General features: G+C 40.3%; 1 protein-coding gene across 11 annotated transcripts in view; it reads left to right on the top strand.

Annotated features, from left to right (window-relative positions):
- The window catches only part of KIF13A (kinesin family member 13A), a 225,297-nt gene that overhangs the window by 102,836 nt on the left and 108,816 nt on the right, over window positions 1–13,645 (top strand). For all 11 annotated transcript variants that reach the window (XM_017521644.2, XM_037736015.1, XM_017521643.2 and 8 more), the window contains exon 4: window positions 2,836–2,896. In XM_017521644.2, coding sequence (XP_017377133.1) covers window positions 2,836–2,896 — 61 coding nt within the window. The remainder of the gene's footprint in view (window positions 1–2,835; window positions 2,897–13,645) is intronic.

The raw sequence follows: 13,645 nt of genomic DNA, 5'->3' as shown, positions 1-13,645 counted from the left end.
AAACCAAAGGAGGAGGAGGAGAAGGAGGAAAAAAAAAAAAAAAAAAGGAAACCAGTTTTCTTTACCAGCACGCTTTTCAGAGCCTTTAATATTGAGAATTGCATTGAAAATCTCAAATAGGATAAAATGTACACCACTTCCAACATGATTTAATCTTTTTTCATGGACTGTGTCATGAAACTACGGTTCTTTAGAGCACACTTTGGGGAACATTGCTCTACATATTTGATAATAACAGCTGGAACACAAGTAGTGGTAATGGGTATGAAAAACACCAGTTAAGGCCAGGCACAGTGACTCACACCTGTAATCTCAGTGCTTTGGGAGGTTGAGGCAGGCAGATCATTTGAGGTCGAGAGTTCGAGACCAGCCTGGCCAACATGGTGAGACCCCATCTCTACTAAAAATAAAAAAAATTACCTGGACATAGTGGTGCACACCTTTAGTCCCAGCGACCTGGCAGGCTGAGGCAAGAGAATCACTTGAACCCAGGAGGTGGAGGCTGCAGTGAGCCACCGAGATCACACCACTGTACTCCAGCCTAGGCGACAGAGTGAGACTCCATCTCAAAAAAAAGAAAAGAAAAACAGCAGTTAGATGGGAGTCCTTACAGAGAAAGCACCAAGAAGCACCAGCCATTCCTGGTATATGGTAGGCATTCAATACCTATACAGAAAGTAAGAATGGTTCAATACCAGTAGATGTTGGTGTGGATACGGTGAACAGGGAATGCTTCTACACTGCTGGTGGGAATGTAAACGAGTACAACCACTATGGAAAATAGTGTGGAGATTCCTTAAAGAACTAAAAGTAGAGCTACCATTTGATCCAGCAGTCTCACTCCTGGGTATCTACCCAGAGGAAAAGAAGTCATTATACGAAAAAGATACTTGCATATGCATGTTTATAGTGGCACAATTCACAATTGCAAAATCGTGGAACCACCCCAAATGCCCATCAGACAACAAGTGGATAAAGAAACTGTGGTGTATTTACATGATGGAATAGTACTCAGCTATAATGAATTAATGGCATTTGCAGCGACCTGTATGAGATTAAAGACTATATTTGTAAGTGAAGTAACTCAGGAATGGAAAACCAAACATCGTATGTTCTCACTGATATGTGGGAGCTAAGCTATGAGGATGGAAAGGCCTAAGAATGACACAATGGACTTTGGGGATTTGGGGGAAAGTGGGAAGGGGACAAGAGATAAAAGAATACAAATAGGGTACAGTGTATACCGCTTGGGTGATGGGTGCACCAAAAATCTCACAAGTCACCGCTAAAGAACTAAGTCATGTAACCAAATACCACCTGTAGCCCAGTAACCGTGGAAAAAAATAAGCCATGAAATTAGCGAGGCATCGTGGTGAGCACCTGTAGTCCCAGCTACCCAGGAGGCTGAGGCAAGAGAATTACTTGAGCCCAGGAGGTGGAGGTTGCAGTAAACCAAGATCACACCACTGCACTCCAGCCTGGGCGACAAAGCAAGACTCCAACTCAAAAAATATATTTAAAAATTAAAAACATGAAGAGATACTTTTACATATAAAAACCATGCCAGATAATTACTAAACATACGAACTTGCTAAACATGTAAAATTCCTTCACATCTTTTCAAGGCAATGTATATTAAAAATATAGTAAGATTTCCCCCCACCCCCAGATTGTATGCTGAGAATCAAGGGGAAAGGAGTACAGGATGGGCATGTGGGGAGTTTTTAGCTTCAGCATGCTAGTGATGGTGCCATGGAAGGCTAGGAGAAGGAACTGCTTTATGTGAAAGTTGAGTACTACTTGAGGAGCTGAGGGAGATCCAGCCAGAAGGCTCAGTGGATGCTGAAACCGTGGATTTGCGAGAGGAGTCATTGTTTTTGTTGTTGTTTTGTTTTTGTTTTTGTTTCTCATCAGATGTATTGTGGAAAAAAATATCTGGTTAAAATGTCTGATTATTTGAATTATAGATAAATAGTAATTTTCTTTTTTCTTTTTTTTTTTTTTCTTTTTTTTTGAGACGGAGTTTCGCTCTTGTTACCCAGGCTGGAGTGCAATGCCGCGATCTCGGCTCACCGCAACCTCCGCCTCCTGGGTTCAGGCAATTCTCCTGCCTCAGCCTCCTGAGTAGTTGGGATTACAGGCACGCGCCACCATGCCCAGCTAATTTTTTGTAGTTCTTTTTTTAGTAGAGACGGGGTTTCACCATGTTGACCAGGATGGTCTTGATCTCTTGACCTCGTGATCCACCCGCCTTGGCCTCCCAAAGTGCTGGGATTACAGGCTTGAGCCACCGCGCCCGGCCGATAAATAGTAATTTTCGTACACAACTTACTCTAATACAGAAAGCTAACCATATATTTAGTCTAAAAGAAATTTCATGGGGCCAGGCGCAATGGCTCAACAGCTGTAACCCCAGCACATTCTGGGAGGTAGAACAGAGAGGATCACTTGAGGCCAGGAGTTTGAGACCAGCCTGAGCAATAGGACAAGAACTCCTCTCTGCAACAAATTGTTTTTTAAAAATTGCTAGATATGGTGGCTTGTACCTGTGGTCCTTGCTACCCAGGAGGCTGAGGAGGAGGATCCCTTAAGCCTAGGAGTTTGAGGCTGCAGTGAGCTGTGATCGTTCAACTGCACTCCAGCCTGGGTGACCAAAAAAGAGGAAAAAAAGAAATGTTATGATTAACAAAAGGACCAACCCTATAGTGATTTTTTCAGACAGACAGTCGTGGCCATTCTTCTTATCTTCATCAGTGGTTTTTTTTTTTTTTCAGTCTGATTTACTTATAAGAAGTTAATTAATCGTTAAGTTTAATGTTTTGTTCTTTCATTCAGGTATTTGCCTTTGATTATTGCTTTTGGTCCATGGATGAATCTAACACTACAAAATATGCTGGTAAGTTTTCTCTCTCTATGCCTGATAGTTGGGCCTCTGGCCTCTTCTTCCATTTGAGTCTATTTTCCTTAATTCCTCTGGAGTTTTGCTTTTCCTGTGTAATTCACACCTGTTCTTTCCAGTTCTACCACATGGGTTTTAAAGTCAGTAAGATTTGGTTTCAGAATCTGGGTCTGCCACTTACTTGCAAAATCTTTGGATAGATTTTTATTAAGCTTCAAGTTATTAATCTGTAATGGCGGTTATTGGTGTCTTCAAAGATGTTCTAAGGATTTGAGACAATAGGAGAACTGCCTCAAGCCATAAATGGTAGCTGTTGTGAGGATCACATGAAGAAAAGGTTCCATGTGCCATGCCTTTCCTTATCACTGATTTTCAGGGCATCCCCTGCTCTCTTTATATAAGCAGAGCACAGGTGCTGTGGTTTCTAAAACCCACTCAGATCCTGAGTGTCCTCAGCTCTCAGTGGTCCTATGAATGAATACTACGTGCCCCTCAGGGAGGTGCTGCCTCTGAGCCCCACGTTTTGCTAGGGCTCTCTCCTTGTGACGTTTTATCCTCATTCCATTCAATGCAAATGACTGCTGTTTTATTATTTATGACCATAGGCTTTCCTGGGAGTCACTCACAATTGCTTTAGTTCAAGAGGGAAGCATTTGGTTTGGTGGAGGAAGTCTTTGGTTCTTTTGCTTCGGATTATGCCCTCTTTTTCTTAGATATTTCATCTTTTTTAAAATTTATTTCTCGGCTGGGCATGGTGACTCACATCTGTAATCCCACCACTTTGGAAGGCCAAGGTGGGCGGATCACTTGAGGTCAGGAGTTCAAGACCAGCCAGGATAACATGGCAAAACCCCATCTCTAAATATACAGAATTTAGCCAGGTATAGTGGTGGGTGCCTGTAATCCCAGCTACTTGGGAAGCTGAAGCAGGAGAATGGCTTGCACCCAGGAGGCAGAGGTTGCAGTGAGCCGAGGTCCCACCACTGTGCTTCCACCTAGGTGACAGAGTGAGACTCCATCTCAAAAAAAAAAAAATTATTATTTTTCTAACTGGCAAATAAAAGTTGCATATATTTATTATATACAATATGATGTTTTGAAATATGTATATATTGTAGAATGGCTAAATTGAGCTAATTAACACATGCCTTACCTCATTAACTTATCCTTTTTTGTGGTGAGGACACTTAAAATCTATTCCATAAGCAATATTTAGGAATACAATGTGTCGTTATTAACTGTAGTCACTGTGATCTCTTGAACTAAATACTTCATTTTAATGAGCGTGTTCTCTTTTTTCTACTTATAACAGCATCAGCTAAATGACATTCTCATTTAGTTAAAAACAAAAATGAAGGGAGGATATTGGTCTTAAAAGATTTGGAGGTAAAAGCACATGACTGGTTTAAAGAGAATTAATTTTTTATTGATAGCCTTTTCCTTGCCATATAAAACAAACTTGTTGAGAAATTATTTGATAACGTAATTTTTTTAAGAGTTAACAATCTTGAGCTAGGAAAATTCCTTTAGTTGCTCACACTGGGTAAATCAGCCTTTCCAGATATCATTCCTGCAACTTACAGCAGTATAATTCATAAAAGTGAATAAGTAGTTCATAATGTTGGTTGTAACTGATTTGTCTTTTTATCAACCCTTTGGGATTGTATGTAATAAGTTTTGCAAAGTCTGGAACAGTCTTGACTGTTAGCATTCTGTGTATTTTTGTGGTGGGTGTGTACTTTTAGATTTGAATCAACAACAAAAGTAAAACATTTCCTACAGATGCAGAGACAGATGGGGATACATGCTATGGTCATACAAAGCCCAGTTATTAACTGTGTTCAATGTATGTTATTCAAGATGCAGCCATATATATGGTCCTGGACTGGAGCTCCTCTCATGTGCTTCTCAGATACTTTCCAGGACACCTCATCACGTGCTAGAAAAAAATCTATACTCCTTGGGCTACATTTGAGGTCTTTTATAATACAGCCTCCATCCACTTTCTCCACCGTCTGTTCCAGAACTACTCTCACCACTCGTTCAGTGGCTCAGCCCAGTGTCTATTGTTGGTTCCTCTCATATTACTCAGGAAGCCAGAAGGTGTCACAATAATTTTTTTAAGTATTCATGAGCCCCCTACTGTGTGTGTGCAGCCCAGGAAGCCCTTGAGAAATCCAAAAATAAGTTAGAAATCAAAATAAATGCATATCAAATAACATTTTGAGATAATGTTTAAACTGTAAATTTTATAGATTTGTAAGTGTTATATAAAATCCAAGGAGAGAGAAAATCTGGAAAGGTGCCAGATTTTCAAGAGAGAGAGAAAAGGCACCAGATTTTAAGGAGATAAAATCTGGAAAGGTACCAGTTGTCTGGGAAGGCACCATAGAGGAGATGGAAAATAGAGGAGTTAAATATTTGAGACAACACATATATTAAATAGCCTGATTCAACCATTCCACAAGGGATACATATATCAGAGCATCATGTTGTATACCATAAATACATATAATTATTGCTTGTCAATTAAAAAAAAGTTAAGCATAGAGTTTAGTCAAAGGGAAGCAGGTAGGCCAGGCGCGGTGGCTCACGCCAGCCTGTAATCCCAGCACTTTGGGGGGCCAAGGTGGGCAGATCACAAGGTCAAGAGATTGAGACCATCCTGGCCAACATGGTGAAACCCCATGTCTACTAAATATACAAAAAAATTAGCTGGGCATGGTGGCGCGCACCTGTGGTCCCAGCTACTCAGGAGGCTGAGGCGGAAGAATCGCTTGAACCCAGGAGGCAGAGGCTGCAGTGAGCTGAAATTGTGCCATTGCACTCCAGGCTGGGTGACAAGAGCAAAATGCCATCTCAAAAAAATAAATAAAGGGAAGCCTAGAAGGCATCCAGGCAAGAGGAGGCAACCACTATCAAGGAGAACACATGGACTTTGATGTGAGACCTAGGTTTGAATCTCAGGAATTCTGCTTTGGTTCTCTTGGACAATTTGTTTAATTTCTCTGAGCTACAATTTGTTTTCTATGGAAAAAAAGTAGAAATGGTAACACCTATGCTGTGTGGTTGCTGTAATGGTTAAATAGGTCACCTTATGTGCTGATTAATGGAAGGTTCCTATAAATGATATTTTCATTTGACGTTTCCATAAAGGAAGATGCAGAGCCATGGTGGTAACACTGGTCTGAGCAGAAGGTGTATCTTGGGAAAAAAAACAACTGAAAAAAAAAAACAAGCTGCAAAGTTAAGATTAAAAAAGAAAGAAAGAAAGAAAAATAAGAAGGTGCATCTTGTGGGGGATGTGACAGGAGACCTATCTGCACATGTTGAGTGAGGCCGGGTAATAGGAAATTCTAAGAACTTTATACTGATGTGAAAAATAGGGGCTATTGTAGTGATGTGGGTAAAATAATGCTTAAGGAAGATTGTTTTTCTCTTCTGGAATCACATCCTCCATTATTGCCCACACAGAACACTCCAGCCTTCTGCTGCCACTCTACCATTCATGTACCTGGATATACAACAACCTTTTTTTTTTTTTTCAAACCAGAAATGACTACATTATGAACAGATGGTAAAAGTTAGTTGTGAAACTCAAGATTTCTGTAGCTCTTCATTACAAATCGTTCAGATATATTTTTAAAAATAAAGGTGATTTTTAAACATACTGATAGCCTAACATTTACTAAATTTTAGGTTGCATGATCACATTGAGTACCATAGCCCACTTAACCCCGGAGCACTGTCTACTTACAAAATTTGGGAGGATATTCTCTTATTCTGCAAATATTCCCATTATCGTACAAATATTATGACACTCCTCCTCCTCCTTAGCAAAAGGTAAATTCTTTCTTACTTTTCTCTCAAGTTTACGTCCATTGTAAATAATCTGCGTAGTAAATGCGTTAAGCCTGGATTGGTTGATGGTTTCCATGCTAATTTATTTCCTCTTCATTAAAAAAGGACAATTCCTTCTTAATTGTGAATAAAAGCATTAAGATAGAAGCATTCATTGTCTGGTGGGAAATAGGGGAAGTGGAGAAGGGGAAGCACATATTTCCTGAAGCCGACCTATTTGTCAGGCTCGATGAATAATGGCATCATTGATACTGAATCAGTACTCTCAAAGCAGCTCTCAAAACTAGGGGATAGCAGGGGGAGAGAAAGACAGAGAAAGAGAAAGATACGTGCATGGATTGAGAAAGGAAAGAGAAGCAGAAACTTTAAGTTTTGTGCAGTGTGTCAAAATGTTACATTCTCATTCATGTCCCGCTCTTTATTAAAAGCTATAGGAAAAGCCTCCACGCTTCCACTTTCTGATTTAGAAACACGTAATTCTCTAGTAGGTATAATGGCATTGCAGTGGGTTGGTTGGAGCTGTTGAAGAATATGGACTCCCAAGTCAGACTGTGTTCAAATCCTGGCTCTAACACCTTCTATCTGTGTAAGGCCACTTGAGATACTGAATCTCACGATCCTTCTGTTTCCACATGTGGTAAATAAGGATACTAATAGGTCTGATCTCATAGGGTTGACTTGGGGACTAAATGATATGTTCATGTAAAGTGCTTAATCTAGTAAGTCCCTGGCTGCTTAGGGAGTAGGAAGCACTCTCTTGATATTTATCATCATCTTTATTTTTGTCTCACTGTGACAGGAGTCAGGGTGGTAGCATCAGTACTTTGGAAAGAAAATGCAGTGTACTGAGATTTATGACAAATGGTTTTGCCACAAACTGCTAGACCTTGGGCAAGCTAATTTCTGTGGGTCTCTGTTCTTCATCTGTGAAAGGAGGAGATAATGGCCTGGAATGATCTCAGATCCCTTCCAGCTCTCTGATAAAACATGAATCAGCCATTTTCTGTTGGCCACACAGCTGTTCCAGTGGACTTTTCAGAGACAAATTAAAGGCTTATTTGTTAAGCCATTCTCATTGCATTGAATCATGCTTTGAGGTATTTTACATGTTATTTATGTATTGATTTATTTATTGAGAGGGAGTCTGTCAACCACGCTGGAGTGCAGTGGCTCAGTCTCGGCTCACTGCAACCTCTACCTCCTGGGTTCAAGCAATTCTCTTGCCTCAGCCTCCTGAGTAGCTGGGATTACAGGCATGTGCCACCATAACTGGCTAATTTTTATATTTTTGGTCAAGGCAGGGTTTCACCATGTTGGCCAGGCTGGTCTTGAACTCCTGACCTCAAGTGATCTGCCTGCCAAGTGATTAGCCTCCCAGAGTGCTGGGATTACAGGCATGAGCCACTGTACCTGGCCACGAATTATTTTACATTTGGAATATATTATCTCTTCCTCTTATTAGCTTTTGGTTAGGTAGTTGTAATAATGTTTGTCTGGCAGATAATTCTTTTTTATTTTATTTCATTTTTTATTGCATTTTAGGTTTTGGGGTACATGTGAAGAACATGCAAGATTGTTGCATAGGTACACACGTAGCAGTGTGATTTGTTGGTCTGGCAGATAATTCTGAGTTTGAAGCAAAAACACCATGTAAGCACTAACGAGAAAAAACAGGAATAACCTGCAGAATTAGATACCTGGAGCATGGCATTTCTACATAAACCCATATGTTCTCCCGAACTTCATATATACATGTGGATATATGCAGATCCACATTTAAGTTTATAAAGTTCATATATTAGAGTTAATACTGATACACTTTAGAGCAGTCTTTGTAAATGTTTAAATCACTGCTGATTGCAATTAAAGCATTCTTGACAATGAATGAATACATTTTTTATTTTTTCTAAAATGCGCCACGTTAGTGGATAACAGTGACTTTCAGTAACTTTGGTTTTTATTTTCTCCCCAGTTTTATAGAAATCTTTGTACTAAAAATAAAAAGCAGTCTGGTAGTGGCATATCTGGGGTCAGTGTGGATGTGAACATTCCCTGGCCGGAGACATTCTAAACTGTTGACTCAGAAATTATGTAACAGTTCTTGCCATATGGCATGTTGCTCAAATGTGCTGAAGCCATGCTTTTTTGAACATTGTTAATGCCCTGCAACTCAGGAGAAAGGTGGTATGTCTGCCTCTTATTCTGCTAGCATTGCTTTATACTCCGAGGGGACAATCTGTGGACTAATGCTGTGGGAAGAGCAGCCGTGTTTGATTCTGTTACCATGATGGGGGATTTTATGTGCTCAGAGGTAGAAATGATTTCTGCTTAATATTGCTTAACCAAAGCAGAATCGCGATGAGACAAAACATTTGTGTAGCAAAACTTACATTTTAAAAGCCAACAGTAGCCAAAATAGAACCAATTTCTTAGCAAAGTTCTACGATATTAGTTTGTTCTGGCATATTATATTGGTTCATTATTTTACTATTCAGGTGGTCTGTTTGAATGAAATGTTTTTTCTCGTGGTTAAAAGCACAGGCTCTGGAGTCACACTTCTTAGGCTCAAATTTTGCCTCTGCCACTTCCCAACTGTGTGGCTGTACGGAATAATAACAACACCTTATGACAAATCTTGTGAGGTTGAAATGAGATTATGTATATGAAGCACTCAGCAAGTGCCTTGCACAGAGGAAACACTCAATAATTGTTAGCTATTGGATTTTTAGACCGTAACAGTTTTCCCTATATTAGTGAGCAGCACTAGCAGTTGGCTATTTCAGCAGTTTGTTAAAATAAGGATTCATTATAAATGATGCATGCCATTTTAAAAGACATTTATGAAAAAATCTAAATGCCAGATCCACCTAGATTTTTCATTTTCATTTATGGTCTTTCATAAATTATCTCACTCATACTTGATTTGTCGTTTCTTTTAATGACTCACCTTTATTGAGTTGTTGCCAAGCATTCTACTTAGAGTTTTCTTAGAATCAGCAACCCTCTTTTTTGCGTTTGCTAGTTAAATTATGTAATTACAGAGAAGTACAACTGACATAGAACAGTTTAGGAGCAAATACAACTGATGCTTTGTATAAGCATAACTCAGCTGGTGGGAGTCCAGAAAGAAGCCTCCCAGCTGGAGTGATTTAGCATGCAGGGGACATTTCAGATGACAGAGAGAATGTTGTTTAATCCAGAGAATTGGACAAGAACATCAGCTAAGAAAAATTTTTCTTGTAAAGGATGTTAAAAGATAAGTGAGCTTTGCTAATCTTGTTAAATTTTTTTAAGTGTGTATATATGTGTAAATATATGTATGCTTTTCTTTCATGTTCCCCTTTATTCCGCTATTTCTTATCCCATCAGATCCCACTTTCTTCAATACTTCCCTTTCTTTGTCCACATTTATTTCTTAGGGTATTTGTTGGCACCCAGAAACATCCTTTAAGTTAATTGTGTTTAGAGGGGTGGATAACAATAGCAATAGATGGTACAACTCTGAGCATTAAGTTTCAGGCACTGTGCCGATCTCTTTACATGCACTAGGTGATAAAATTGTCAAAGCACCCAATCAGGTAGAAACTATTACTGTCCCCATTTTACAGATAAGAAAACTGAGGTTCAGAGAGGCCCTGTTCCCTGTGAGCACTGAAAGCATTGGTAAATGTGGATGTTAGTCAATAATACGTATGCTGTGAAAATTTTACGGATTCTACTCCAGCCTGTGGTGCTCCTCTCCTCTCTCATCCTGAGAGAGGCTGTGTTAAGGAAGTCATATTGAAGTGCTCTGGCTTGGAACCTAGCCAGGAATACTACTAAGGGCACCCTCACTCCTGTCAGAAGTTCTCTAGGATCCTTACATTTGGTTTGGGCGTTGCTTTAACCTCCTCTCAAGTGCTATAAATATTGTGCACCCCACAATCCAGAAGAGATGTTGAGTTGGGTCTGCTTCTTTATCAGAGAGAGAGGGTATAAAACACCATCAAAGCAGATAGAAATGAAGGTTTGCTTTGTCAGCAGTTGTTTTATGCGAAACACCCTCCTGCATGACTGCGACACATATTCTCTGTAAGACATTCTTCACAGGTGAGTTGCTTTAAATTCTTTTTCATCCTTGGGATCAGTGCTGAGGGCAGTGGTTGCATGACCCCCCTCCTTGGTGAATCAGCCACTTTATCCAGCAACAAAACAAGACCATGCTCATGGCCAGCCCCAGTGCTGTTGCTGTGGTGGAAACATCCGTCTGGGTGAGTCACCCATGCCATGCTGCAAGCCAGACTTCCAAGGGCTGTAACACTGATAGCTCTTGGATGCTACAGTGGAAAGTATGTCCGTGGTCTACCTTTACCCTCACAGCCTGGTTTCTTGGGATCCTCTTACCAGGCTTCTCAATGGCAAACTTTTGTGTAGTTGATTAAAACTTAAATCTAGTAATACCGAGTCAAGCCTTACAGCTTCAGTTTCTTTATCTGAACTCTAGTTTTTGGTCATTTAACTTAAACCGGGTTTGAAATCACTATGTATGAGAATTTTTGAAAGCTGTACTTCCATACACCAAAGATTTTTGAGAAAGGGATGTATTTAAACTTTATCCAAGCTAGGCATTCTTCACCCCTTCAGGTATGTGAGAAGAACCTGTCTGGTCTTGCACTGTCCAGGTGCTCTGATTTGGAGCTGGGCCACCTTCCAAGTCCAGACTCATCAGAATCGCTGTGCCTGTTTAGAAGTGGAAAAACACCCTCACAAATGAGTAGGCCCAGGAATTCCAAGTCATAAATAGTGAACCCAGCCTTTATTTTTTCTCTCTTTACTCTGATTCCAAAGAGAAGATAGGGAAAAGAAGGAGAACTGGGAACTCAATTTAAACTGATGAAATTATTGATTGTGTTCAAATCTATGATGCTCTTCTATTTTAGTTACTTTAGAAAAACAAGAAATAATCTGTGCGTATGCGAGGTCTGATCTGTGCTTCACCATGCTTAGTGTTTTATTCAGCCGTGGGCCATAGGTGTCTGCCTTGTTTAATGCAGATTTTAAACAAGACAGGGCTTATATCCTCCCATTTCATTCTCTCACTCTCTAGGACAAGGCCCACTGTGACTCTTTTGTCCTGTGCCACTTCAGTCATCAGATGTTGGGCACATGAACGATAGCTGCATTTTTCCTTCCATCCCTGGTTTCTTTGATGCTTTGCTATCAGGGTCTTGCCATAGAAAGAGATTTACCTTGGTCATCCATCTTCCGATACACAGGTAGCTTTGAGCCTATTGCTGCTGTTGTAGGTAGAGACAGATTGTGCACAGGTGTGGAGTCCCAAGGGGTGTTAGCTTTTCAAAGATCTGTACAGGGTACAATGACTGTAATTCCAGCACTTTGCCAGGGCAAGGTGGGAGGATGACGTGAGGCTAGGAGTTCAAGACCAGCGCAGACAAGATCTCATCTCTACTAAAAATTAAAAATTAGCCAAATGTGGTGGTCTACGCCTGTATTCTTAGCTACTCAGGAGACTGAAACAGGAGGATTCCTTGAATCTTGAAGAGTTAGAGGCTGTAGTGAGCTATGATCACACCACGGCACTCTAGCCTGGTGAAAGAACAAGACCCTATCTCTTTCAAAAAAGAAAAAGATTCATGTGTGTGACTCAGGGTTAGGTGATTCAGGTCTGTGACTATGTTTGCAGAAATTCCATACAGGAGCTCTCTTTGCTGTTCTGACATTGCGTTATGGGTTACTTTGGGCATGCCTGTGTTTTAAGACTTGTTCACATGATTATAGAAGGTCTAATCATAAACCCCAGAGGAAATTGGCATTGTGGTCATGGTTATTAACAAGTGAGGTCGGGCTTGCCTGTGGATTTGCCACACCAGGCATGTGGAGCTAACATCTGCAGAGTGGCCACCGCCTTTTTGGCATCAGTCCTGCTGAAAAGTCACAGGCCTCTTAGATTTGACAATGTTGTGGCTTTGCTTGGTTTGTCTGGAATAGAAGTAAATACTCATAGATCCTCCTGCTTCCCATGGGACTTAAGAACTTTCCTTTATGGGCTGGTGTGCTTTCCCCTAGACAAATAACACTTCATTCTATTTGAGTGTAAACTGTAGTCGGGAAATGTTTAGGGTGGAGATATTGCATCTTTTATGGGATCCACCCATGCACTCTTTGAATTCCCTGATTCCCACCACTCAGCATAAACAGCTCCTTTTTTCGTGAACTGAGATTCACAAAGCAGTTGGCAAGTCATTTTTTCCTTTGCTGAGAAAAGGGACAGTTGTGTTTAAAAAATAAAAGTGGCGAGAAGTGCTAGGTGTGGGTGATGGGGAGGAAGGCAGCAGATCACACTGCCACGTGTGTGCCTATGCAACAATCTTGCATGTTCTTCACATGTACCCCAAAACCTAAAATGCAATAAAATTAAAAAAAAACAACAACAATAAAAATTAAAAAAAAAATTGAAGTGAACAAAACAAAAAGTCAAACAAAAAACCTTCAGTCTTTTGGATAAACCAGGGTCTCTTTAAAAGACCATATGAGGGCTCTTGATATTTCATATTTTCTATTACATAGTGAAGTGTAGCTGTCATCTGTGTTTCATGGAGAGCTGATTGCTGGAGAGGACAGAGACTGTATCAAGAGTTATAGTGCCTTTTAGGCTTTAGGGGGCTTTTTTGTAGTTGTTTTTACTGTACCAGTGGTGCCCTGAAGGTCACCAAACCAAATAATTGGTTAAGTATAACTCCAGCCAGGGGTTCAAACAGCTGAAAAGGCACCAGAAGGGCAGAATAATGGGAACCCTAGAACCTGTCCCACTCACACATTTGCTGATACCATTTACTATATTGGGGTTTCTTTTTTTTTTTTCCTGTACCCTTCTAACTCAATGTT

This window comes from Cebus imitator, unplaced genomic scaffold (genome assembly GCF_001604975.1).
Source record: "Cebus imitator isolate Cc_AM_T3 unplaced genomic scaffold, Cebus_imitator-1.0 Scaffold21, whole genome shotgun sequence".
Lineage (NCBI taxonomy): Eukaryota > Metazoa > Chordata > Mammalia > Primates > Cebidae > Cebus > Cebus imitator.
Note: the sequence above shows the minus strand (reverse complement) of the source record. Positions and strands in the feature narration are given on the sequence as shown.